Source organism: Phaseolus vulgaris, chromosome 3, assembly GCF_051622355.1.
Source record: "Phaseolus vulgaris cultivar YP4 chromosome 3, ASM5162235v1, whole genome shotgun sequence".
Taxonomy (NCBI): Eukaryota; Viridiplantae; Streptophyta; class Magnoliopsida; order Fabales; family Fabaceae; genus Phaseolus; species Phaseolus vulgaris.
The window spans coordinates 50770213-50797490 of record NC_143500.1 but is presented as its reverse complement, the minus strand read 5'-3'; the positions used below and the strand labels follow the sequence as shown (position 1 = coordinate 50797490).

General features: G+C 32.2%; 4 protein-coding genes and 1 non-coding gene across 14 annotated transcripts; 2 read left to right on the top strand and 3 right to left on the bottom strand.

Moving 5' to 3' along the window:
- Window positions 1-1664: 1664 nt before the first annotated feature.
- LOC137808388 (FAD/NAD(P)-binding oxidoreductase family protein) lies at window positions 1665-9060 on the top strand. 3 transcript variants are annotated; one of them, XM_068609465.2, is made up of 15 exons: window positions 1665-2204; window positions 2768-2947; window positions 3070-3127; window positions 3864-3914; window positions 4113-4195; window positions 4744-4831; window positions 6441-6482; window positions 6578-6652; window positions 6740-6808; window positions 7300-7415; window positions 7570-7682; window positions 7902-7981; window positions 8145-8265; window positions 8459-8525; window positions 8650-9060. In XM_068609465.2, exons 1-15 carry the CDS (start codon window positions 1783-1785, stop codon window positions 8780-8782), a joined length of 1698 nt encoding a protein of 565 aa, XP_068465566.1. In that variant the 5' UTR covers window positions 1665-1782; the 3' UTR covers window positions 8783-9060. The 3 variants fall into 3 exon arrangements, 2 of the variants coding, with proteins under 2 accessions (XP_068465566.1, XP_090155864.1); XR_016519283.1 differs by having other exon boundaries at window positions 1699-2204; window positions 6561-6652; XM_090299738.1 differs by lacking the exon at window positions 4113-4195 and having other exon boundaries at window positions 1699-2204.
- Window positions 9061-9117: 57 nt separating this feature from the next.
- On the bottom strand, window positions 9118-16514 carry LOC137808389 (Clathrin adaptor complex small chain family protein). 6 transcript variants are annotated; one of them, XM_068609466.2, is made up of 8 exons: window positions 16285-16514; window positions 15991-16070; window positions 15849-15891; window positions 15712-15773; window positions 15186-15282; window positions 11634-11704; window positions 11130-11221; window positions 9118-9511 (listed from the first exon to the last, which is right to left on the bottom strand). In XM_068609466.2, exons 2-8 carry the CDS (start codon window positions 16057-16059, stop codon window positions 9445-9447), a joined length of 501 nt encoding a protein of 166 aa, XP_068465567.1. In that variant the 5' UTR covers window positions 16060-16070; window positions 16285-16514; the 3' UTR covers window positions 9118-9444. The 6 variants fall into 6 exon arrangements, with proteins under 6 accessions (XP_068465567.1, XP_068465569.1, XP_068465568.1 ...); XM_068609468.2 differs by having other exon boundaries at window positions 11670-11704; XM_068609467.2 differs by having other exon boundaries at window positions 15991-16137; window positions 16285-16416.
- A 1527-nt stretch (window positions 16515-18041) lies between these two features.
- Window positions 18042-19116, top strand: LOC137808387 (Putative methyltransferase family protein). The gene has a single exon (XM_068609464.2). It carries the CDS (start codon window positions 18169-18171, stop codon window positions 18958-18960), a length of 792 nt encoding a protein of 263 aa, XP_068465565.1. The 5' UTR covers window positions 18042-18168; the 3' UTR covers window positions 18961-19116.
- Window positions 19117-19779: 663 nt separating this feature from the next.
- TRNAI-UAU (transfer RNA isoleucine (anticodon UAU)) lies at window positions 19780-19853 on the bottom strand. Its single transcript has one exon. It is a non-coding gene; the product is annotated as a tRNA-Ile (tRNA).
- Window positions 19854-20847: 994 nt separating this feature from the next.
- On the bottom strand, window positions 20848-25029 carry LOC137808386 (uncharacterized). Of its 3 annotated transcripts, none has more exons than XM_068609462.2 (7): window positions 24709-25014; window positions 24456-24531; window positions 23915-24008; window positions 23340-23516; window positions 22263-22361; window positions 21934-22179; window positions 20848-21374 (listed from the first exon to the last, which is right to left on the bottom strand). In XM_068609462.2, exons 3-7 carry the CDS (start codon window positions 23978-23980, stop codon window positions 21072-21074), a joined length of 891 nt encoding a protein of 296 aa, XP_068465563.1. In that variant the 5' UTR covers window positions 23981-24008; window positions 24456-24531; window positions 24709-25014; the 3' UTR covers window positions 20848-21071. The 3 variants fall into 3 exon arrangements, with proteins under 3 accessions (XP_068465563.1, XP_068465564.1, XP_068465562.1); XM_068609463.2 differs by having other exon boundaries at window positions 24239-24531; window positions 24709-24993; XM_068609461.2 differs by lacking the exon at window positions 24456-24531 and having other exon boundaries at window positions 24709-25029.
- Window positions 25030-27278: the final 2249 nt, after the last annotated feature.

The following is a 27278-nucleotide window of genomic DNA, read 5'->3' as shown; positions in this document are numbered from 1 at the left end:
TTTTTTCACCTTAGACGAACAACGTTCTTTCCAGTAAGAACATGTAACACCATCATGGAAATTGATAAAAAAATTTCAAACCACCAATTTTATGCTTCTTACTATAATAGAACTTCCATCTCGCCTTCATCCAATCTTGAAATGGACTCCTTGTTAGTGAATATCCTTAAAACACATTAAAAATCTTCTCATAAAATTTAAGAAACTATCCATAATAAGATAACCAACATGTAACAACAACAAGTGGAGGGGAATCACCAGGTTTGGGAACAACTTCAAGAACAATTACCGGTGAAGTTTGATAAAGACTTGAAACTCATGGACAACCAATACCAAACTAAGTTGCAGGTTATGCATGATCAACTTGTAATCTTCATTTGGGGGCGACAAATACAAAAATTTGAGAATGATCAACAAAGTAGAACTCTCTAGTATACAAAACATGTTACTAAATAGGACATCCATGTAAAAAAAAAATGTATAAAGGTTAACAAATGACAAACTATATAAGTTCATTTTCAAAGGCATATTACTAAGGTACGAATGTTGAAACAACATACCAAGAACTATACACAAAGGATATATGTTGTTTATAATCAAATATTTTGCTCATAATGTATACACGAAAGACAAATTAGATACATAAAACTACTAAAACAACATAAAAAAAATCTAGAAGGACCATGAAAAGAATAATCAAAATAAAGAAAACTAATGAATTTTAATATAAGGGAGGCAAAAGATTTAAAATGTTTCATACAAAATGACAAAACCTTCTAGTATGTCATATCATAGGACAACATGTCACACAATATTACACAAAGTACTCACCCATTACTCAATATTTTAATATTAAACATTGGTGACGTGAACCTCTCTTCGAAAATAATTAATTGAACTAAGGTGTTTATCATTTAATAATAGAAATAAAACAAAATAACTAATTATACAATATCTAATTGCATTTTATTCTAATATCCCATTAAGTTGGAGAATAAATGACGATTCTCAACTTGCTGATGAAATGATTGAAGGACAGTAATAGGAAGAGTCTTTGTAAATATGTCAATTATTTAATGCTCGGTGTTAACAAGATAAATTGACTATCAATATCTAAATGTTTAGATATCTCATTATGAGAAGAGTAAAAAATAAGATGCTTAACAATTTTATTAATACAAATAAACATATTTATATTAATTGAAATTTCAAATTCTTTTAGTATCGTTATAGTGAACTACTTCTAAATCATTTCAACAATTATATAAATAATAATTATTTAATTATCGTTACAAGTATTTATTATAGTTGTATATGTAGATTTAATTATAATTATCCTTAAGATAGTATTATCTCTATCATTTAATTAAAATAGCTTGTCTCTTTTTTACTAAATTATTAGTTTTATTACAAAATTAAATTAAGTTTTATCCAATCCAATTTATTATGTTTTGAATTGCATTGATTTTCTTTTTTAAGTTTATTTACAAATGTTAAAATAAATAGATAAATCATCTAACATTATATCTTATGCAAAGCTCTTAGTCTCTCAAAATGACTAAAAGGAACTTTACTATTTTGTATTGATTTTATATTGTTTTAATTCAAACTTTATTTTATTGATTAATATAATTGTAAAAATACTGAAAGTCCGTATCTTTTATAATTCATAAACCCTATTAATTCATAAACCCACACAGACGAACCCAGTAACCCCGATGCAACAATAATATTAAAACGATGCCACTTTCATAATTAACACAAAACCCAAACAATAACACGATGTGGCGAAGGAGCTTCAGCAGCAGCACCCCCACCGCCACCGCCACTCTCAAGGGCAAGAAATGGGACGCGCTGATAATCGGCGGTGGCCACAACGGCCTCACAGCGGCGGCTTACCTCGCGCGCGGAGGCCTGTCAGTGGCAGTCCTGGAGCGCCGCCACGTGATCGGAGGCGCCGCCGTGACAGAGGAGCTTATTCCGGGGTTCAAGTTTTCGCGGTGCAGTTACCTCCAAAGCCTTTTGAGACCGTCCGTTATAAAGGAGCTGGAGTTGGGGAAGCACGGCTTGAAGCTTCTGAAGCGCAATCCGTCGTCATTCACGCCCTGCCTCGACGGACGCTACCTTCTATTAGGACCCGATAAGCAGCTCAACCACTCTGAGATATCCAAATTCTCGCTCGCAGATGCTGAGGCTTATCCAAGGTCTCTCTGTTTTCTTCCACTCTGCTGCATTATTCTACTCTATATCAGGCAAAATAACTCTCATTCTTATGGACAAAACCTAGATACAGTTTCTTACATGCTGTCTAGTATTGTTTTAATATAAATAATTGGAGTTTCACTCCAACAACCTATGTTCACACGAATTACCAAAGTCAAACTTCAGTTCTGATTGACGTTTGGTGTTGTTCCAAAATCAGAATTGAATTTCACATCCATAACCTATGTCAAAAGCCTTACCAAAGTCAAACTTTAATTCTGACATCACCAAAACTACTTAAGAAATTGCACCTTATTCGCTCTTTAAATGTTCCAACAGCTTTGAATAGATAACCAGAAAAGTTTAAAATGTTATTTGTTTATCAAACAGTAATGCAACTTGCTCAAATATGTGTTAGTATTCTTCATTCAATTTGTTCATTGACCTCTGTAAAGATGTGTATTTGATGACCTTATAGTCGACCTGCATTGACTGTATGTTCATGATTTGATAAGATTTCCTGCTTTCGTTTTTATTTTCTTAATTCTTTGTTTTAATCTTTTAGATACGAGAGTCAGCTTGAGAACTTCTGTAAGTTCATGGATCTAGTGCTGGATTCGCCTCCACCTGAATCTGTGCAGCATAAATTGTCTATTAATGAAAAGTTGAAGAATAAAATACAGAATTCAGTATTTTGGGCGAGTTGTCTGCGGCATGTGTCTTCCATGGGACAAAAGGATATGGTGTGAGTCTGTTTATCCAATAGGAATTTGTTTTTATAACCAATGATTTGGGGATGTCTTGAATAGCAAAACTGTAATGAGTACACGATAGCAACTAAGTTGACACTGTTTATTTATTTCGCAGGGACTTCATGGACCTTCTGTTGTCCCCAGCTTCTAAAGTGTTGAATAACTGGTTTGAGGTATTTTTATGGTTTTATTTACTTTTCACTTAGATCTTCAACTTCACATTGACTGTATGTCTTGAAAATTATGATATATCTTCTTAGTTCTTTGATGATATTCTTTTGTTTGTGTTAATCTCATGTCTCAGAAGTTTGTTGTACTTCCTTTTATTATTTTTTATTTTTTATATAAACATCTTTTCAAAAGGCTAGTTCAAGTGTTCAACTTGAGACTGGGCTGCATGTCTGATCATGGAATAAATATTGCATATAATCTTAATCTTTTTTTTTCTTTCGTGATATTTTCCATCTCATACCATACATTTCTCAATATACTAATATGATGATATCTACATTTTTGGTTCACGGTGTTAAGATCCCATTCCGGCTCAATATATGACCAACACAGCCCTTTCCTTGGGGAGGGGATCCTTCATCCTTGGGCTAACTTTTGAGGTTTAGTTAGTCAGGCTTAGTTCATTCTTAATTCTGGTAAGGTTTTAGAGTCTATCTTAGTTCTAATGTTGGGCTACTTGTTAATGTCTAGCCTTCCAAACTTCATTCTCTAGATGTCTTACCTTGGGTGTGAGGGGGTTGACTTGAGCAACCTTTCCTCGTGAGATAGTTTGAGGTTCAACCCAAAATTATCTCCCAAAATCAATTACATTGCTAATAAATCTTGTAAATAAGATTGCAATTTCTATATATTATTTCTCTTAATGGTGTAATGTCTTGTATGGCACTATTTCTGCAGGCAGATGTTCTGAAGGCAACCCTTGCAACTGATGCTGTGATAGGCAGTACGGTAAGAGCAGTTATCTTTACAGTAAAAAATTGCACCAAAATAGAAAACATTTTCAAGATAAAAATATTCTTAATCCTTCTTGAGAGACAGACTTGAAATTTCAATTACAACTATCACAGAATTCTCTCTGATAAAAAATAGCCTAGTCAATGTTTCATCTTTCACAGCATACATAGTATTTCTAAATCTGTAATGCAGGCCAGTGTCCACACCCCAGGAAGTGGCTATGTTCTGCTACATCATGTGATGGGAGAAACTGATGGGGAACGTGGGATTTGGTCGTATGTATTTCTCTTGCTAGTTTATATCTTTCTAGTGCTTAGTCAGAATGAAATATTGTTCTTTGACAAAATATTTTTAATATGCTGGAATGATCTGAAATTAAGTTTACTAGTACTTTTCTTTGCATCTTACCCAAAACATTTAGAGGAAGGAGTCCATAGACAGTTTTTTTCTCCATTTCATACTTAAACATGATAGGTTTACCAAGTACGTTCTTTTATATTTCAAGTATTATACATTACTGCCTTTTGTCCAAAGATGGAGATTATGTTTTGCTTTAACCTCTTTGATTCTGTGTTTAAATTTTCTTTCATACATGTATTATACATAGAAAAACAGGCATAAATATAAACATGAGTAGACAAATTTGTCAAAAGAAAAATGTCACTACCAATTTTATCTCAAAATGATATTCTTAAGTAACATTCCTGAATAATTATTTCTTAATTATAGTTGAGACATAAACTGTTAATTAGCTACCCATTCTCTATAACTTCGTATTGTTCATACAAGCGAGTAAATAGCATGCTATTTATTTCATATATAGATATGTTGAAGGTGGAATGGGCTCAATATCCAAGGCTATTGGTAATGCTGCTATTGAAGCTGGAGCGCATGTTGTAACCAATGCTGAGGTATGCCATCAAGAATCTCTATTAACTTTTAAATTGGCTTCCTCCATAGTAAGCACAGCAACAATTCTCACATTCTAAGCAGATTCTGATAGGTTTGTGTCCTTATTCCATTGAATTTTTAAATACAACCAGAAAATAATATAATTTAGTCAAGATCCGAGTTAGTTGAAGTCATGAAACTAGAGGCCACAGGCAGGTCGGGGTATCAAAATATTTAAGTTTGATCTCGGATAAATTTCTAATTAGAAATTGAAGTAACTAGACAAGAAAAGCTGACCATAATCATTGACCTAATTGTAGATTGTTCAAATGTGAGCAAGAATAGAAACTCCTGGGTATCTCAATACTCAACAGTACCTTCTGGTTTTACAGAGGCCTTCTCGAGACAGAAGAGGGGAAGGGTATTTTCCTTTTTTAAAAATCATTTTTCCCATAAGTTGCAAGCTAAAAAGTTTTTGTCAATTGTATGAGGAATAGGGTCAACAAGAGTAATAAATAATGAACAATTTTTTATAAAATAAGAATCTTATTATGACAACGAGAAGAAGAATATGGAGGGAAAGGATGATAAAATAACTAATTTGTGCGTTATTTGAGCAAAAAATAGTTAGTTAAGAAAGATAATTGCCATTATTTAATTTATTAATCTCATTTAAAAATTAAAGATTTTTTTCTATTGGTTGGTCTTGGTATCAAGAAAGAAAAATGATCATTAGAAATAGAATCTCAGTCAAATGAAGGGTACTTTGGGGATGATATTAGTAAGTATAGTGAAATTAGTTATGATTTGCTTATATTGTGATGTCATCCATGCTATTTTTTTTCTTAGATTTGTGTTCAAAGGAGTATTTGTTCGCGAATAACTATAAAACTTATGTTATGTTTTTAATATTCTAATTTTATTATTTAATGAGCCCGTAATCATCTGCTTTCAACTAATTTTACACCATTCCTTAAATTTTCTGCTGTTCAAGTTCGAATCTACTTTTTCATATATCCTTGATATTAGTTAAATTAAAATTTACACTTTATTAAACATTTTGTATATATAATTATAATTTATTTTACTATTTTATTTAAGTTTTTAGATTATTAATATTTTATCTGGTACAAAAAATTAGTCTATTAAAGTGTTGGTCCACCTAGGCAGAATCTTGTGAGCAAGTTCTCCTTTTTTATCCCAACTAACTTCCTCCTTCTTTGCCATCAAAATCTTCCCAATGAAGGCAAACTTGGAATTCAAATTGTTTTTACTTCCCAAGTTATGATTGCTGGTGTGGGCTGGTCTTAATCTTGTCGTTTTCAACATTAGCTCCAATGAAGTTTTTGAAGTTCAGATTCCTTAATGGAAGCAAGTACATTCTTTGTCTCTACCTTTTCTTTTTTTAATCTACCTGCTGATTGTTGAAAATACCTTATTATCTAATTAAATTTCTTCTAATCCAAATTGAAAATATCAACTTGTGATATCGTAGAAAGATAATTTTTGTTTCACAGGGAAAAAAGGAAGGAGAATTAATATTTTGTTTCTAACCTCTGCCCCTCCTCTCCCTTTTCTTTCTTATTTCTCCTGGGCTCTAACCAGCTGCGATATTCTGTATTATTGTAGGTGTCTCGGTTGTTGATTGAAAATTCTAGCACTGTCTGTGGGGTTAGTGTTGTTCGTGATATTGAATTTGCTCAATCAAGTGGATTTTTAATACTGGATCTTAGCAATTAAATTTTGAAGATATGGCTTACATATAGGTGACTCTGGCTGATGGTACTGAAGTGCATTCTTCAATTGTTTTGTCCAATGCAACTCCATATAAAACTTTCATGGTAAGTTCTCAAACTAGCTGCATATACTAACTTCTTCTGTGTACCTATACTTGACATTAATTTATAGAATCTGCTAATATGAACCAGGAATTAGTGCCTGACGATGTACTCCCCAATGATTTTGTCCGTGCCATTAAGCACTCTGACTACAGTTCTGTAAGTTAACTATTGTTTCTCAGTTGATATTTATTTTTAACACCCTCAATCTGTACTGTGTTACGGAACTAGAATAATAGGTAAGATTAAAATATATGTACCGTTTATATTTGATTGCTAGCGAAGAATGCCTGGAATTCATGAATGGAATAATCACATTTCCTATAGAAACTTCAAATCTACATCAGATGACAAACCTGGGGTAATTATGGCCAGAAAAAAGAGAGAACAAGATTGGGATAGTTTTATAAACAATATGAATCAGTGAGACTGCCTCTTTCATCAAGTATGATTAATTGCTATGCTAGTCATTAACATTTGACAGAGTGCAACGATCATCTAGACCTGGCAAGGACAGATTTTGATTTGGTGTTATGGATTTTATTTTCTTTTCCAACTAATCATTGGTACTCAGTACAGAATTTGGTGAAGTTCTCAGTAATTCGTCATTAATTGACATTCTTTTATTTTGAAAATATCTACTGAAACAGGCCACTACAAAAATAAATGTAGCTGTTGATAAATTGCCTGAATTTCGCTGTTGCAAGTTGGATCATCCTCATGCTGGTCCACAGCACGTCGGCACAATTCATATAGGTTCAGAAAGGTGCCTTAAAATTGAATCTTAGTTCATCTTTTGTGGATTCAGATCATGCTGTCTAATCAAGATATACATTTGCTTTAACATTATTCAATATGGATGGTTGCAACTTATTTCTTAAAACATGACAGTTTTCTTTGCCCTGTTAATATCTGTTTAGCATGGAGGAGATTCACTCCGCTTGTCAAGATGCAGCAAGTGGAACACCATCGAGAAGACCGGTTATTGAGATGACAATTCCCTCCGTACTGGACAAAACTATTTCTCCACCTGGTACTTGAAACTGTGTTTAAGGATCCTACTATGTTTATTTTACTGGAGGAAGTTTTATTACTTTGCTTTAAAGTATTTGCCTCATTATGATGATTTGTTGGCACTGTTGAACTGACTTTGTTTTGCCTTTAGCTTCCATTGAATTTCACCAGTAGACTAGAACTGGAACGGTTACTTTTGTTGATAACATCTAGCTTATGAAATGTGCTCTCTTCACAGGTAAGCATGTAATCAACCTGTTTGTGCAGTACACACCCTACAAACCATTGGATGGTGACTGGCAAGATCACAAATACAGAGTTAGTTTGTTTTGGATTTCTAGTTACATTGATTGTTTTTCCTTATGTTATGCATTTCTGTGCATGAATTTGTTTTGCTCCACCTTGGTCTTGCACTTGTGAGTGCTGGCGGCTGCATAATGCCAAAACTACTTGTTAAATATTTTATGTTGAATCTATTCAGGAATCGTTTGCACAAAAATGCTTCACGTTGATTGATGAATATGCTCCTGGCTTCAGCACATCAGTCATCGGTTATGACATGCTGACTCCACCAGACCTTGAAAGGGTAATCGGTTTGACAGGTAATTTAGCCATATTCACCCAAACAAAAACATATGCAGTTGATATTTTAAGTGCAAGTCAAAGAGCTTTTTCTAGGTCACAAAAGAGATATCCAGGAGAATGCATAAATGAAACAAAGCTTCCCCAATCCCTCGAACTGGAAAGAATTTGTATATTGTGACAGTTAACACTTTGAACTGTTCTTCTGGGCAGGAGGGAATATATTCCATGGGGCTATGGGGTTGGATTCCCTTTTCCTCATGCGACCTGCAAAGGGGTGGTAAGCTAAATTATGCTGGTTTGGAATATAATCTGGTTCTGTTTTTTTGACGTATAACGGATTATAACCATACTGTTCCAACTACTTGTAATTACGTGAATATTTTCGTTGATTTGGGACTAAGGTCAAACTACAAGACTCCGCTTCAAGGGTTATACTTGTGCGGAAGTGGAGCACATCCTGGTGGTGGAGTTATGGGAGCACCTGGACGTAACGCTGCTCGTTTAGCTCTTCAAGATATTAGAGAAAGAACTTAAGGGGTGATAGTGATACTCAATTATGGCTCGTCCACATTGTTACTTCTGCAAACTGGCTTGGAAAAGGATGGCTCTTCCGTTGGAATTATATGCAGTAACTACTGCAAAGTTTGCAACGCATTAGATATAAGAATGAAGACAATTATTTATCAAATTGGATGAACTGCATAACAACGATGCAGAAGCTATAACATGGATTTCAGAAAACTAGAACTTGTGATTCTTTAAGATGATTTTTGACATCTGTTTCAATGCATTGATTCCAGTATCTTGACACGGTTGATAAAGAATTTAATTTGTGTAGGAAAGTATTTATAAGAGCTAAACACTTCAAGTCAATTTAAATCAAACAGATTAACTGAAATTGAGATTCGTTGGGAACAATAAGTACACAACAGTTTGTTTGATCAACATTGGGTAAGGAATCAATCACAAATACAAACACACCAATTGACTAAGCAATCCGTGTTAGATCAATCGACACAAGATTTCATGGTGAACTCAACTGTAATTCTGGATGTCAGTCGTTGTATCAGTTAGGAGCACTCATTCCAGAGTTCTAGACAACAATATCAACGAACTTCGTAGAACATAAGATACATTTCACCTTTTAGCTCCCCTGTATGTGTGGACAACCTTCCGGAAGTTTAATTGAAATTATTTTACCGTGACCTCCAACCAGAAACAGATTTTGGAACAAGATTGATTGCATTGGATGCTGCGTCAAGCCTGCTTTCATGTATAAACCACAAGTTTAGATATATGTTTATGTAGTCACAAAAATACACATAAACCACAAATGTTAAATTCGTACGGAAATATATGTAAAAAATATAATAATTTTGATACATTATCATTCCATCTATTTAAAATGCATACAAAGTCTTTTTATAAAAAATAAATTAATTAATCTGTAGTTTGTTAAACTAATTGGGAATTTTTAATTAGGTCTTAATTAAAAAATTATAATTAGGTCCTTGATCTTGTAATTTTTAATTAAGTATCTAAGATTTTTAAGACCTATACAAATTGTCTTTTTTCCCACTGTTTCTGTCGTCATAAACTAAAAACAACGATGCAATTGCAATTCAATTAGTTTAGGGATTCAATTAAAAATTGCCAAATAGTTTAATGTAAACATCTTTAGTTGGAATGACGTAGCGCTTTAATAGATACCATTAACAGTTAAGTATCGATAAGGAAGTTAATTAGTTAGGAAGATATAGTAGATGCGTATTGCTTATAAATAAAGAGGGTAGAACAAGAGAGAAATAATCTTATCATTTGATAGAGGATTATATAGTCTGATAGTGGGTAGAATCTTGGTCTTTTGAATATCATGGAAATCATTCATTTTATATCTTCTAACCCTAGCCTAAGGCTGCGACAACATCGGCACAACATTTGGGATTTAGTGTTCATCAATAAAAAATCCTTCTTTTTTCATTAGATTCTAAGGCATTCTTATTATTGCTATTCACCATAGCTCCAATCTTGGTGCCATGGGTGGGTTACAAATATTGAAGATGAGTCCACCATTTGTTAGAGAGGAAGACTTACGGGGGAAGTTATCCAGGCAGAGCTGTATTTTGAAGCCACTAAAAACACAAGGAATAAAAAGCTATCGAAGGAAGTTTAGGCTCTTAGAGGTAATGTTCTCAACGGTTGAGTAACATGGAAACGACACAACCCATGCTTTATCGACGGTTGTGAAGGTACTGGTCAAAAGATTCCAACCAGGGTATCATTTTGATCAACGTAAGGAAGAGGTGTAAGAGCATGGGGAGCCAAGTGATGGAAGTCAACAGAATATTAAGGTTTGTGGATAACAAAACCAGAAGCTCTCATGTGTAGGAGTGTAATTCGTAAGGGAGTCATGGGATCTCAGTATAACTAATACAGCCTCTGATGCTGTTTCATGGCCAAAACTGACATTGAAAACAGGGATCTCAACGATCATGAAGTGTTTACATGTTTTGTATTTGACTTGAAACGAGTGGAATCTGTTCATGGGCTGCTGGGAAGAATTGGCTTGGTCATCATGCTTTAATCAGTTGAACATCAAATGGAACTTCATTTTAGTAGCTACAAGCCATTCACCTTGAGGACAAGGTGAAACTTTAAGGGGACTAGGAGTATTGATAGATCGTTAGGTCTATATTTTTTAGGAAGTCGGTTAGGTTAGTTACGTGGATGAGATAGTAGAAGAAATAAGGCATAACAAAAAAGAAGGGGAGGTTTATAGAGAAATCATCGTATTATTGAAGAAAGTAATAGGCTAGAGTGGGGAGAATCTTATGTAAAAAAGAAAGACCATCTTAAAAACCAGAAGGGAAGGAGAGAGCACCTTGCTATTTCTTCAATAGCTCTCATCACCTCAGTTGAACTTGTCTCCAACACCTGCCCTCCCAGAATGATCTCATCTAGTATAGTATGCATCTGCAGATGAACTAGTATTTTAGGTTCACATTAATGGAATTTAAGATGCAGATTTGCTTAGGTTGAAGTATCACTATTGAGCTACTAAGCAAAATAATGAATTGATTTCCCTAAATTGAAGGGCATTTCCAAAACAACACAAAGTTAATGGAGAAAAATAACATATAAAGGACTTGTCAATCTAGAGTAAAAAGTGCAAAGTCAAACATTGTCAATTGCTTCATATTTGAGAATCGATCAAGTCAAACTTACAGACTGCAGCAAACTCCAGCAAATCATATATGCAGAAAAAATGTTTCCCAAAATCGTAACAGTTTCTAATTCATATTTTGATACAGGGGTGCATTACCATATAGAGTCAAATTGAGATAAAGAACATAAGATTCATAATCGAAGGCACAAAGCATACAACCTTACTATAGTTGAACACGATATCAAGCTCACATACATTTCTGAAGCATTTGTCCAATGTTTCAACAAAGACTGAAGGAAGAAAGGGACTAAGTAAGTACATCAAAACAAAAAATTAAAAACAATGTAAAAGGCAGTAATGAACAACTGTTAGCATATCTACATAGCCATGCAGAATGTAATAGATAATATATAATGATAACGCAAATAATTACTCCTCCAGGATCCTTGGAACAATATGCAATAAAATTGAAATGGTTAAAGAAAATGGTAAAATTAAAGGTTAAATAAATAGACTGTTAACGGTTAACACTATTACCTCCAATAGAGTTCATAATGTGAAAAAAAGCAAAATCACCACAAAAACATTTAGCCCAAATAAACATTCAAATTGAGGTTTCTTGAAAAGAGTTGTTAGTACCAACTTGTAATTAGGTTTCACAACATTTTCCTAGAAACTTGGATTAAATTTCTTTTCTTTCCCTTTAAAAATATACAATGTAGATGCGTATGCATATGGGTATTCTTTCACATGCTTATGGTGTAAAACAACAACTAAGTCATATCCCACAATGCAAGGTTGGCACATACATGAACTGAATGACATCATTAAGCTCTATCAGAGATCAAAATGATTTAAAAGGTATAAACGGTTTATCATAACAATCTAATTTTAACATTACTCTGTAAATTTCACACAGAATAATTTCTAGTTGTTAATGTATTTGCTTTGTTTTTGTTGTGGATTCTGTTATAAGTGGTGTACCATGTGCATACTTTTAGCACTGCTTTTGATTGTAATCCTTTTCTGTTATGATTGTAATAATTTCTTATAGCGGTGCATGTTTTCAGCACTACTTAGACTATCTATATAATCATTGTATTAACTGTTTCTGAAAAATAAGAATATACACCATTTCTCAAAATTATTTCTTCTTTGAATTCTATCATGGTATCCAGAGCTTGAAAACTCTTTCATGGTTAATGTATCTGAACCAAAACCATTGCTCGCACCTATGCCAATTTCATCAACCACTCCTTAACTGGTTCTCTTCTCCTATTCTATATCAGAGAAACTCTCTAACACAATTTGTTTTTATCTAGAAACAGTAGGTTGAACTTGTTATCAAGGCACATCGTCTTCATCGTTTTTTCGTCAATCCTCTAATTCCTTCGCAATATCTTTCTCTTTCCGATTGTGATCTTGGAATTGAAAATCCAGAGTATAGTGCATGGGAAACACAAGATCAGCTCCTGCTCTCGTGGTTGCAATCATCTCTCTCTGCATCGTTCTTAGCCAGAGTCATCGGATGCAAGTATTCTTTTCAACTTTGGGAGAAAATTCATTTTCATTTTAATTCACAAACTAAAGCGAGGGCACAACGTCTACACTGCGTAATATGAAAAAAGGTGATTGTCCAATTAACGAATTCTTACTTTGTCTCAAAACGTTTGTTCATTCACTCAATTCTATTGGTGATCCTGTTTCTGAACATGATCAACTGGACATTCTTATTGAAGATCTTCCTGTTGACTATGAATCATTCATTTCTCTTATCAATAGCAAACCAGATCTATTTTCATTTGATGAAATTGAATCATTACTTGTTGCTCAAGAAGCTTGAATTGAGAAATTTAAGCAATCCAGTGACAACATCTCTCTCAATTTAACTCTTGACAAAATTATAAACAACTTCTACTCCTACTGTTCAATTAACTCAAATGCATTTTGAGTCTTCTTGGAATTATCTTTCTGGTAATTCTTCATGAGGAGGTTATTTTCACTACGTCAGAGGTGGCCATAGAGGTGGCCGCAATAGTTGTGTCTCTATTCAATGTCAAATTTGTAATAAGTATGGACACACTACATCAATTTGCTATCATCATCTTAATCCAACTTATGTTGCTTAACCTTACAATTTCTATCCGCATTCTAATCCTGCACAACTCTACAATTCACATCAGAATTTCTTTCCTAAGAATGTCTCAGCCATGGTCTTCTCCTTCTTCTGCACCACATCAGTCTTCTGCATCACATCAATTTTCTGCACCACCTCAGTTTTGTACTGCAGCAGTGTCTAATCCTCTACCACAGGAATATGCAACACAATCTGTTCCTACACAACAAACTCAAAACTGGTTTATTGACTCCAGTGCTTCACATCACATCACTACTGACACCACCAATCTTGTGGAAGATGTTTCTACTCAAGAAGATGAAAATGTTTTTCTAGGAAATGTTTGCCAATTCATGTTATGGTTCTGCATCTTTTCCATCGAGTACTAATCCATATATCACATTATATCTCAAAAGTCTTTTACATGTTCCTTCCAAAAACAAAAATCTTGTTAGTGTCAGTAAGTTTGCAAAAGATAACAGTGTATATTTTGAATTTCACTCATCTGTTTGTTTTGTTAAGTCTCAGATTGATAACTCTGTTTTACTCAAAGGATATCTTGGTCAATAACCTTGAGTTTGAGGGGGCACGTTAGTGTATATGCTTTACTGTTTGTTGTGGATTCTGTTATAAGTGGTGCATACTTTTAGCTCTGCTTTTGATTGTAATTATTTTCGGTTTTGATTGTAATCATTTCTGTTAGTGTGCATGTTTTCAGCACTGTTTCATTGTATTGGCTGTTTCTGAATGATAAGAATATACACCATTTCTCAAAATTATATCTTTGAATTCTATCACTAGTATTTATTTTTTATTATTTCAGTTAGTTTTGGGATGATTATGGTAGGTATGAAGTCCTTAAAGTACAGTGTATGTATAGGAAATTCTAGAAGAGTTTCTATCTTGTAATCCATGTTTTTATCATTATAACTTCTAAGTTTCCAAGTATTAAATATATTATATGTTCATACTCAAAAGGATCCAAAACATAGAACAACAATACTCTAATTCTAACTTCAATCGTCCTTGTCCTGAACCCATTACTGATAGAAAGAAGCTTCATTGGTTGTCTCTACCTTTATCATCATATTGATGACACCCACGGAAAAAACTATGATACATTTTCTCAGGTTTGTCAGCCTAGAAGCAAGACATAGCCATAAGGATGGTAAAACGTCAGTTTACGCATGTTCCCATACATTACAGATTACCTACTTTGGGAGGCACTTGATGATATGTATTAAAAATATTAATCTAAATTACTTTGATGCAAGCAACGATAAAACCAGTATTGCACCATAACATCATATATAACTAAAGTTTAAAATTCACCATTTTTATAATAGTTCTTAGCAGGCACAACAATTTTTTTATCAACGGTCATTCAGAAATCTGTCATTCCATGATATGAATTTTCCCAATTCTTAAAAATGGTATTAATAGGAAAAAAATTACTCCGGTTTTCAACCAAAACTTCGTAGCTTCTTCAGACATTTGAGACACACTGATTGATTCCCTAGCACACCGATAAGTCACCATTACTGAGTAAAATTATCAATTAATCTATTCAGCATACTGATCCCTGTAAAAGATATATATTTTCGTTTTTGACATTTAATGCAATGCAGTAAAAGTTAGATAATATCGGAATCTACCTTGTATCAAATCAAGCATAGCTAGTTCGTTTTCAGAACTATCAAAAATGAACACAAAATATAAAGTTGCAAAGTGCTTGTAGACAAGGCGAGAATCCTGCACGAGAATACAATAATAAATCCATACTTCCATTCCTCGAATGAAAAAAGATGAGATAACAGCATTACTACAATCAAGCCAAAGAATTGCTCAAAAGAACACAGGCTACGCCAGTTGGTCATCAAGTTAACAAAACTTAACAGAGGTTTTTCAATTATAAAATAAAAGCACACTCACAATTGCGTTCATAGCAGTCCTTCTAACTTTAGTTTCAAAACAAGTTCATGGTAATTCAGTACTAGTTATTACTTTGCCGCACCATATGCCAATACAAATCCATAAAAAAATTTAATCAGTACTATGCCAACAAACACTGCAAAGAAAAGGCCCTAATCTCATATTTCTTTCCAACGCCTAACTAAAGATAATTAAAATAAAAAATCATGAAACTCTGACAAATCAAATTTATAGGAAGCAGAGAAATACCGGGCCAAAGAAGGACTCAGCATCCACAAAATTGCTGACATGTTCAGGTCTAGTGCATAATACTGCAAAAGAAACAACATTGACAAAAAAGGAAAGCAAAACTGAAAAGAAAACTAACGAGGGAGGGAGAGAGAAACCTGAGAACACATTGCGAATAGCTTCCTGTTGCTGCTCCACGGGCTGATCCAGCACAAAAAGGAAAATAAAAAAGTGTGAAAAATGCATCCATTAAATGATAAATGGAAATGCTGACACCAAGGGTTTGAAGAGAGAGGGGACCTGAAATTCGTAGAATTTGGCGAGACGAGGCTTCCCCTGCGTGTTCATCACCAGCACTGCTTTTATCATTTTGCTTCTTTCTGGAACCAATTAAGTATATACATAAATAATGGAGCTCCTTTTCTTATCATACCTCAAATTCAACTTCTTATATAGCACACGAGAATGTATCAACGATATATGAAAGTGAAGCAATCTTACGATCAATTACACGAACGAGATTTGGAGAAAGATAGAGAGACATTGAAATAGAAAAGGAATTTGAAATTGAATAGGAGTGTGAGCGGGACGTACCAGTTCAGTCTCCGATCGAAACAATCGACGATGGTCAGTGTTTTCCTTGCTCTTACTGCGAACTGTAAGAACAACGGAATTCTTAAACGCACCGTTTATCGAATTTGTCAATTGTAATAATTTGGTTGCATCGATTAAGCCCACACCACTGCCAGCGTATTAGGATTACAGCGTGTGCGTCCAAGGTGCACACAAACATAGACCAAAAAATAGTATGAGCGAAAAAATATATGAAATTTGCAAAGTTTTTTTTTCTATTACTATTCTTAGTCTCATTATAAATAAAACTGCTTAAATTTGTTAAATTTAATCATAATTATTTTAAAATTTGTATAAAAACTTAGTTTTAATCAGTTGACAGTATAAAATGTTGAATAATAAATATTATTAATAAAGTAAATGGGATTTGATTTAAAAATTTAAATTAAATGTCAACTTCATTGACTAATTGCCTTTTTCTTTGATATAATTATTTTAATTTAATCCCTCTAATATTTTTCAATGCTATTATTAAGCTTTTTGTATTGCTTCTACACTCAAATCTTAAACTTTCTTTAATGCTCAAATAGTTAAAGGTTTAGGATGATTTAGAGATGGAAAATAATTGAAAATATTATAAATGAAAATAATAATAATAATATATGAAGAATTTTATAAAATATTGAAAATAGAATTTAGGGAAAATAACAACTTTCTAATTTTTAATGAAATATGATGTTTGAAATCATTATCATTAATGAACTTTAAATAAGCGATAGTTTGAAATAGTTTTTGACAATGATATATTCGAAAAAACATTTAGTATGGATTTTTAAAATTATTTAAAAATAATTATGAAACAATTTATGTACACTGTTAGCATTAATATTTTTGTGTATACATTCAATAAATGTTAAATTTTTTATCATTTTGTGATATTTACTAATGCGATGATAATATAAAGTTTTATTGAGTAATTATATAATTATTTTACATTAATAATATATAAAATAAAATAAAAATTATATCTTTTAAATAAATAAATAATAATTTCACTAAAACATTATATCTTTTAAATAAATATTTAACTGTCATATTTACTATCTGTAAAATATCACATATTATTTAACTCTTACATAGAAAAACCGTTAGATACAATTTAGATACTCTGCAACAGTATTTCTTTTAAATCATCATAGTTAAACAAATTTTGTAATAATTTCCACTTTAACGGTGACATCTCTACCTGCCTGCAAAATTCCCAGTATCTTGTAATAAATTCAAAGATAAAATTGGTAAAAGAAAATATAAAAAAATAATAAGATTAAAATTTTAGGAGAAAACTTAATATTAAAGAGATGTGTTAGAGAAATTAATCAGAATACAATCTATAATATAAAAGAATGTATGATCTATTATTTGAGATGCACGAACAATTTGATTTTCTAAAAAAAATATACTTCCCTTTTCATGATCATCCATAAAGATAATTTGGATATTAATTCTTTTAAAAGGAAATGAAAAGTAATCATTCTTAGCTTAATACACAGAAACATACACCATACAGACATTAATTATCACTATATTTGTTTATAAAAGAAAGGTTTAATATTTTTTATTGTGATAATCTTTTTAATTTTTTTGTTTTGTTTTATATGTTATTGTAATCTCGTTACCAATTTACTGAAAAAGATTATATTGATTTAGTTTATTTAAAATGAAAGCAAATTATGATAAAATAAGCTATGAAATCTAAAGGAAGGAAAGAGAGGGACAGAAAAGTAAAATAAGAGGAATTCAGTTTGAATATAAATACATAAACGGGGAGGGAAAACATGCCCTAACGTCGTCGTCTGGCGACGGCGCAATCCCAGTCAAAAACCTCAACGGCGCAATCCGAAAAGAATGGCCACTCAAGAAAACGAGGAAGACCAGATAATAAATCCCTTCACAATGCTCCTCCTAAACGATGACGCCAAACCCGGATCCTCCACTACCCTACACCAGACCGCACCCAATCACCACCTGCTCCAGAACCATTCTCTCCCTTCGATTCAATCAACGATCACCATTCGCCAGCTACCTTCCGAGGGCCTCTCCTTCCAGCTCTGGCCCGCCGCCACCTCCCTCGTCTCCCTCCTCGATCGCCACCGCGCCGACCCTCCCTCCAGCCCTCTCTCCGCCACGCTCAACGGCCGCCTCAGGATCCTCGAGCTCGGCTCCGGCACCGGCATCGTGGGAATTGTCGCCGCCGCAACTCTCGGCGGCCACGTGACCCTGACGGACCTCCCTCACGTGGTTCCCAATCTGAAATTCAACGCGGACGCGAACGCGGGGGTGGTGGGGCCTATCGGCGGGGAATTAGCCGTTGCGCCTCTGAGGTGGGGCCACGCTGATGACGTGGAAACGATCGGACGGGAGTTCGATCTTATTCTTGCGTCAGATGTAGTGTATCACGATCACCTTTATGAGCCTCTGCTCGAAACGCTGCGTTTGTTAATGGTAACTAAGGGTGCGGAGAGAGAGGGGAAGGAGAAGATGGTGTTTGTGATGGCCCACATGAAAAGGTGGAAGAAGGAATCGGCGTTTTTTCGGAAGGCGAAGAAGCATTTTCATGTTGACGTTTTGCACTCTGATCCTCCTTCCGATGGATCTAGGGTTGGTGTTGTTGTTTACCGTTTCGTTGGGAAGGGATAGGTTTCATTTCCGTGTATTCAGTCATCAAGATTATCAAATGGAGTTGTTGAGGATATGATTCATAGCAAGGGGATCTTTCATCCCCCTTTTTTTTTTTCCTACATGTAATAGTGATTAGTTGAAACGTGTTAAAAAAAATTATGTGATTGTTCAAAGGTATTAGTAAGAAATTGAAAAAACAAATTAGTTAAAAACAAAAAAAAATAGTTAAAAACAAAAAAAAAATAGTTAAAAACAAAAAAAAATAAGTTAAAAACAAAAAAAAATAGTTAAAAACAAAAAAAAATAGTTAGTTAAAAACAAAAAAAAAATAAGTTAAAAAAAAAAAAAAAAAAAAGTTAAAAACAAAAAAAAAAAAGTTAAAAACAAAAAAAAAATTAGTTAAAAACAAAAAAAAAAATTAGTTAAAAACAAAAAAAAAAATTAGTTAAAAACAAAACAAAAATTAGTTAAAAACAAACAAAAAAATTAGTTAAAAACAAAACAAAAATTAGTTAAAAACAAAACAAAAATTAGTTAAAAACAAAAAATTAGTTAAAAACAAAAAAAAAATTAGTTAAAAACAAAAAAAAAATTAGTTAAAAACAAAAAAAAAATTAGTTAAAAACAAAAAAAAAATTAGTTAAAAACAAAAAAAAAATTAGTTAAAAACAAAAAAAAAATTAGTTAAAAACAAAAAAAAAATTAGTTAAAAACAAAAAAAAAATTAGTTAAAAACAAAAAAAAAATTAGTTAAAAACAAAAAAAAAATTAGTTAAAAACAAAAAAAAAATTAGTTAAAAACAAAAAAAAAAATAGTTAAAACAAAAAATTAGAAGTTGGTCCCGGCGGGGCTCGAACCCGCGACCTTCGGCTCATAAGACCAACGCTCTAACCAACTGAGCTACGGGACCTCTTCGATACTCTTTAATGAAAATAAATATAGATCCGATAATAACAAATTAAAATTCATTAATAATTTATATATGTTTTTTTAACAAAACAAACTGATTAAATCCAATCTAGATTACTTTACTGAGATAAAACTAATTTCAACGATTTTGCATTGCATTCCCGACTTGCGTTGATTGGAAGCTTTTTTTTGGAAAGTTTTTATACTTATTGATTCTTTCCTGCTTTTTATAAAATAAATAAAAGTACTACAAATATTTAAAATTAAAACTACATAATAATATATTTTTATCTAAAAAATAAAAATTTAATTTATATAATAAAATTATGTAGTTATATCCTTTTATATATATTTTCATTTAGTATTTACTTCTAATTTAATAAATTAACTTACCGACTTAAAACTAACTCATCTGTCACCAACTAGTTTATAAGTTAAATTTGGCAAACACCCTAATAAGTGTTTTATATAAAGATTGGAAATGTTATATAGAAGTATTATTTTATAAAAAAATAAAGAAAGAAAATAAGTGTATATTTTAAAATTAGAAAGATGTAAATATTAGTTAGTAGAACGGTGGACTTAAAAGTATAATTTTAACTTCTATCATTCAATCACATTAATTCATTATCCATATTGACATGGATTTAAGATTAGAGGAAAATATAAAATTGTTCTACACTATGCATCAACATTAAACTTTTAAAATCTTTTTAATATAAAACTGAATTCTAATAAATACAACACATGAATTTAAATTAGTTTAAAATTAATAAAATTTTAATGTGTCAATATAATGAGAGTTAAATAGATACGCAATGGAAAATAAACTAATTATAATTTTAAACTTGAATTGGCATTAAAAAATGAATAAAGTCCTGTCCAAATGAACAAGTCAAATCAATTTTAATTATATGCCATTTATTTCTCTGGGACCAATTTTCATAGTTTGCATTAGCTTTATTAGGCACAAGGACAGTTCTAACAACAAGAAATTGACTTTGCACAGGCTTGGAGAATTGACATATATAGTCGGAATATCCAAACAGAATTTAAGTTCGCTTACCTAGAAGGAGAGGACTATATGGCAGCTATTGCCATAAATGGTTAAAAGTTGAAAAATACAAAATAACGCTTATTCGGCTCCTTAAATTAGCCACTGAATTCAGATATGTAATCACTTCAGTTTATAAGTGACAACATTTTGAAACTAGATCAACTAACTAACTACTGTCTGAACAGACACGGGTTCTGGTGCCACCTCTGCTCCAGCATGGCCTTTTTTAGGAGGGTTGAAAGGCTTCTCGTCAAGTCCCCAGAACTTTGCAGTTTTCACATCATCCTCAGTCATCAACCGTGAGAACTCTTCGTGATCATACATTAAACTTGTTTTCCCCCCAAATTCACTTGGAAGGTTATCTAGGTCGAAGAGTGATTGCATTAGCTCCACACTCTCCTTATTATTGGGATAAACAAACTTCACCTTCTGGACTGTCTTGGGGTCCAGGAAGAACTTGACGGCCTATCAAAATAAGACCAACTTCAAATTTGTCAAATGGAAGAGGTAACTATTAAAAGCTCAAATCCAACCTCAAATAGAGTACAATCATAGAAGTCAACAAACATAAAAAAATTTAAATCAAGGTGAAGAAGAAATATATTAAAGAAGAGAAGGGTGGGGGCATAAGAAACTAAGATACTTCATACATCCTTCTACATGATCCCAGAACCCATCCTCAAGAACTTGAGAAGAAAAACACATTAAAGGCCAACACTACCTACACGGCTGATTTTCAAGAATACTACAGAATATAATTCTAAATGAGTTTATTTTGCTGGAAACCGACTAAAATTTCCCTAACTTACAGACATTATATGATTTGACTATTCAATTATATAAAGATACAGAACATAATAACATTAACATAAGCAAAAAGGCTCAGCCAAGTATTACCTGATCTTTAAAAGTAAAATATAAATGAAAGAAACCACTACTACGCAATGCAAACTTCCAATTAGAAACTATAAATAAAGCCATGCAAAAGCAGACCAAGTATAACTTGCAGGGAAGGAGAACAAACCTTCCAGAAAGCCTGAAATATTCTTGGTGGATTGTACAGAAAAGCAATAGCAAGCCTTTCTGGATAGTGGTTTTGTAAAATGTGAATAATATCGCGAGCTGTTTTAAGAGAAATATTCGTATTAAGTGATAATCCTGTGTAGTCTATCAACCACGACATTTGTTCTTGACCTTCGGAAAGATTTAGGATAGCATTTTCCAATAGATAGACTAAATGCCTGATATTATCTTCAGCTGAAGTTGTGTTCTAACAAAAGAAAACAGATTAGACAGATTAAGTTAGCCAGTCGTGAACGGAGAAGCCTATTAAAAATACATGTTTGCACAAACCTGCATTCCTGGCCTCAAAATAAGCACAGTCCTCCCATGTCGATCATGAAAGTTAGCCCTGGAGACTTTACCTGTCTCACCCTCATGTGCTACTTCAGCCTGGATGTAGGAAGTTATTCAATTGTAAATACAGGGTATATATAGTACATGAAAGGGCAATATCCATAAACAGGCTGTCACTTGATGATGGTTTCATTAATGCTCTGTTTGGATGGAGTATGAAATAGTAAATAAATAAATAAGAGAATAGAAAATAGAATTAAGACAAAGAGAAAATGTATTGTTTGGTTGAAAGATGGAATGAAATGAGATAATATAATTTATTCTTCAAACAAGTAGTAGTAACGGACATAATCTGAAATGCAGGAGCAAAATTACAGGTGTTTGTACTGTACATGTATGATTCCACGCCTTACATGTGGAGTCCATGAAATTTTATAGTTCCCACTCCTTTTAAAGTCCAAACAAACGAATGAAATTTTATTTATCCTTCCCATTTCAGTTGCTTCAATTCCCTTCTTTCATATTTCAGTGGAAACAAAGAGAGGCTTAGTCCTCACAAACTAAGCAGATACTACACACATGTAGAAGGTACCGTATCATAATTTTGGAACTAAATGTATTACGATGCTAATGTATGATCTTAATTGATTTCAAAAGACACAACTCAATCTTAACATTTTAAAATTTAGATGTATATGTTTTTGGCCTTATATTGAGTAATCTAGTACTGAAGTATTGATTTATAATTTAAGAATTATGCTGCTCCAAGAAAAAAAGTACTTGATATGTTTGCAGTAAAGACTACAGAGAAGTATCTTGCAGATGATCAAACAGTAAAAGGACAATATAAACGAATTGCTTCTGCCACAAGTAAAAACAACACAACACACAGACTTTATGTCAGCTCAAGACAGGTTAGAACAAGTAACTGATATGTTGATCGATCATCATTTATTTGTCAAATTGTTTACAACATGGATCAGTGTTATAAGTATGAAACCATCATTGTCAATTTCATTTTTGGCATCACCAAATTGAGCACGTGGGGATCAAAGTCAGTTAAATCAAACTAACCCAACGGATTTCTTCTGGCCTATAAGTTGCCCTCCACTTGAGTGTTTCCTCCAGCATTTTCTTTGCTTTATCAACATTCCAATTCCTTGCTTCTAAATATCTCCTTAGACATGCATCTGTGCAATACAGTAGTCGACGACCAGAGAGGGACCCAAGAGCAGCCCTGAGTTCATTCACCTGTTTGCATATGTGTTACACTTGGTCCTCATAAAAGCTAGCATTCATGGATGTCTTTTCTTACAGACAAGTATTAATAATTTCCCATCATCCTTAGAGGATGCCAATTTCCATGAAGGGAATAATAGACTCAAATAATTTCTATTTGCAATTTCATAAAGGTTCGCTTTCTCTAACACGTTCTCTGATGTAGTCTCTATTATTTGCTAAAAGTTGTTGAAAACCACAGAATCGTGAGGGATCCACTTCATATTTACGGAACCCCACATATAATTTTGTAGTTTTAAAAAAATAATAATAAACAAGAAAGATGTATAGCAGAAAGTGTATCATTAGAACTGTTGTTTAGGATTTTTCAAAATCTGATATGGAACTTCTGAGTTAACAAATAGGCATACCTTTGTATCTTGTTTTGTGGAATCAATCTCCAGCTGATTCTGGCCTTGCTTTCTAAGAAGGAACATGGTGTCCACCAAACGCACCGGCTTCCACCTGCAACACAAAACTTCAAGATTACACTTCCTCCTCAAACCGAAAATCTACAACCATACAAAATCATGAAAGTTGAAACAGAGAACAAAATAACCGGAAGTTAGCACCAATCAAACCCTCGTAAAGAAGAACTCCCCTCAATAAAACAAGGTTTCCATTTCGATTTCCCCAAAATAGAAATAACAATCAAATAAAAAACCACTGTAATCTATCACAAGTTCCTACATCACCTTAATCACAATGAAACCAAAACACGGCGCACTTACATACCGAAACACCTAACAATTATTTAAGCACTTTCCCTAAGCCCCTCCGTTGACCGAATACAAAAACTAATTAACAACATAAAATATAAGCAGACGACCGATCTATTGGAGCAAAGGCAAAAGCGTAAAAAGACATCAATTCTCTTTCGTTTTCACTGAGTCCAACACGAAGAAGGTCAACCTTTTCAACCTCAATTTGATTTTCTCTCTTCTGAAACCGATCCGTTTAACACGCTCGCGTGAAACGGCAGCGTTGACTGACAAAAGGAAAACGAAAAGGGAGAAAGCGTAAAATGAATTAGAATAAAGGCCTGGAATCTGATGAAGCAGTAACAGGAGAGAGGTGAAAGGAATAAAATAGAAAAAGAAAAAGAAAAGAGAAATTAATATTCGAGAATCGGATCCAGAGAGTGAAGAGTGAAAATGAAAGAAACCTGGTGAGAAAGAAGGAGCTGAAAGGGTAATGTTATGTGGTTGAAGAGGTTTTCCAGAAGAGAATTACGAAGTGAGCGTGCATTGCATTGTGTTGCGTTTGAGTGAGTGAGTGGGGAATGAGTGAGATGGATGGTAGGATTCGCAATCACGCACACTCTGGCGACATGTCTCTTGTGATTTGGCTCACGCGAGTCTCATTTAATGACGCTTCTGTTTGAGTCTGCCTAAACACAGAAACGAGAAAGAAAGAGAGTGTCTTTCCCTTTCACTTCTTTAATGTCTTCTTCTTAACTTTAATTTTGCATACAAATTATACTCAGATCTAAATCATTTGATTTAATATTATTTAAAGCAAACTACACGGAACCCATGTGTTTCTTCTCATATTCTAACATCTTTATTTTAATTATTATATAAAAAACATCTATAAAATATATATGAATAATCCATATAATATGTCAATATATATATATGAAAAATCAATATCTCAAAATATATGTATCTGTTTCTCGTAAGGATTTTAATATATACATGTATATAAATTAAAATAAAATAATAGAGATTCATTTATTTATTTATAAACTATATTATATGAAACATCACTTGTTTTTTTTTGTGTAAAAATATATGATCATTATAAATAAAGATAAATAAAACATAATACAAATTGTAAGATGAGTTATTTATATTTTTTAAAAAATCAAGATACAGGAATTCTAAGCTAACAAGAACTAATTTTGAAGCTAAAAATCTCACATGCAACATCTATTAAAATAGATTTAATATTTTAAAAAATGTCTCAAAGAAAAAAGGAACAAATTTAGATTATTATGTTTAAGATTTTAATTGAGCAGTCTTACAATAATCGTCGTCAAAAATCAACTTCGATCATCAAACTGATTAATAATGTCAGAATGTTAGAGAGATAATAGAAAAAAAAATGAACTTTTAAATAAAGATGATGGTTCTTTTAATACTATTAAATCAATTTGACTAAGACTTTTCAGCTTAATAAAAAAAATTATGTTTCATATATTAGTAAAATTATTTGACCTTGTATTTTTTATTTTAAATTACTTTTAAATTATTATAAAAAAATATAAAGTAGGTCGATTTAGTTTAGTCCAACTATACTCACCTGGTAATAAAAAATTATCCTTAATAACTTATAATGATTATACATGGAAGTGACTTTCACAATCTCATTTATCATATTGGTTGTACCAAGAAAATCCATTTTACACGTGCAACCTAATATCATTTCATATTTATTCACATTAAAAATCTATTTCAATATGAGATAAACTCTTACATGCAAATTAAGTTTTTAAAATTTTCTTAAATAAATATGAACTTTTGACTTTATTAATTCTAATAAGAAGATCAAAACATACCAATAAAGTGTTATTTAAATTAGACAAAACATTAACACAAACTTTAGGTTGGATTCTTGAATTAGAACAATAAATTATATAGTACTGTTCTTATATGGAGTTAAATTTTAATTTGAACAATAAGTTTAATCTCTTCATGTTATATATGCTCGAAGTTTAAGGGTTATATAACCTTAGTTAAATTGTAATTTAATTTTTGTATTTAATCTCTTTATATTAAATACTCATAATTTTAAATTAATTTTTAAATTACGGTATTATATTTTTAATCTTGATAAGACCGTTGGTATCTGAGTCAAATTCCATATCTTGATAAGACTGTTGGTATTAAATTTTCAATCTAGTATAATTTTATTTCATGTATAATTATTATTAGTGAATACAAAAGTATTATGATGAAATATACAATAAATATAAATATATAATTATATTCCATGTGCAGTAAGTTGGAGACAATATAATTTAATACACATCACATCTTCATAAAGAGAATCCAGAAATGAGATATTAGAGAAAACTAAAATAGATTAAAATGAATTTGTTTTTATTATTTACTTATTCAATAGAAAAGGTTTATTTATGTTTAAAAAATTCAAAACTTAAAATACACAAAATAATCCGTGCAAAACATTAAGGGATCATGTTCCCCATGCGAAGAGGATTCCCAAACAATTTGCAAACCTTAGGCAACCATCCATACAATTGGTTTAATTACAAAATCAACCCTTAAAATCATAAAATTATTATAATTTAATATCAAAATAAATGAACTGGATTATCATTACATTTAAATATAGTTTTACTACAAGTATAAATATAAACATTTTGATAATTATTTTTTGAATGTTTGAGAAAACTTATGGCCAATTAACTTGTTTTGAAATTAGTTTATTAGAGGTTGACACGGATTAATCTTTGTTATCATTGGTAGTTACGATCAATTAGAGATACTAATTTATTTATTTTATTAAAACTTGACCGTAAAATCCAAAATGAACTTTCTTAAATTGCTAACAAGAATGTAATGTAAGGACGGCAATAATAATAAAAAAATAAAAAAAATAGTTTTAAAAAGGAAGGTATATCAATTTTTGCAACTACTCCCTCTAGAAGCTTCAATTAAGAGTATTGAAACGTCAAATGAGTCATGACACCACGTGAATATTGCTTAGATT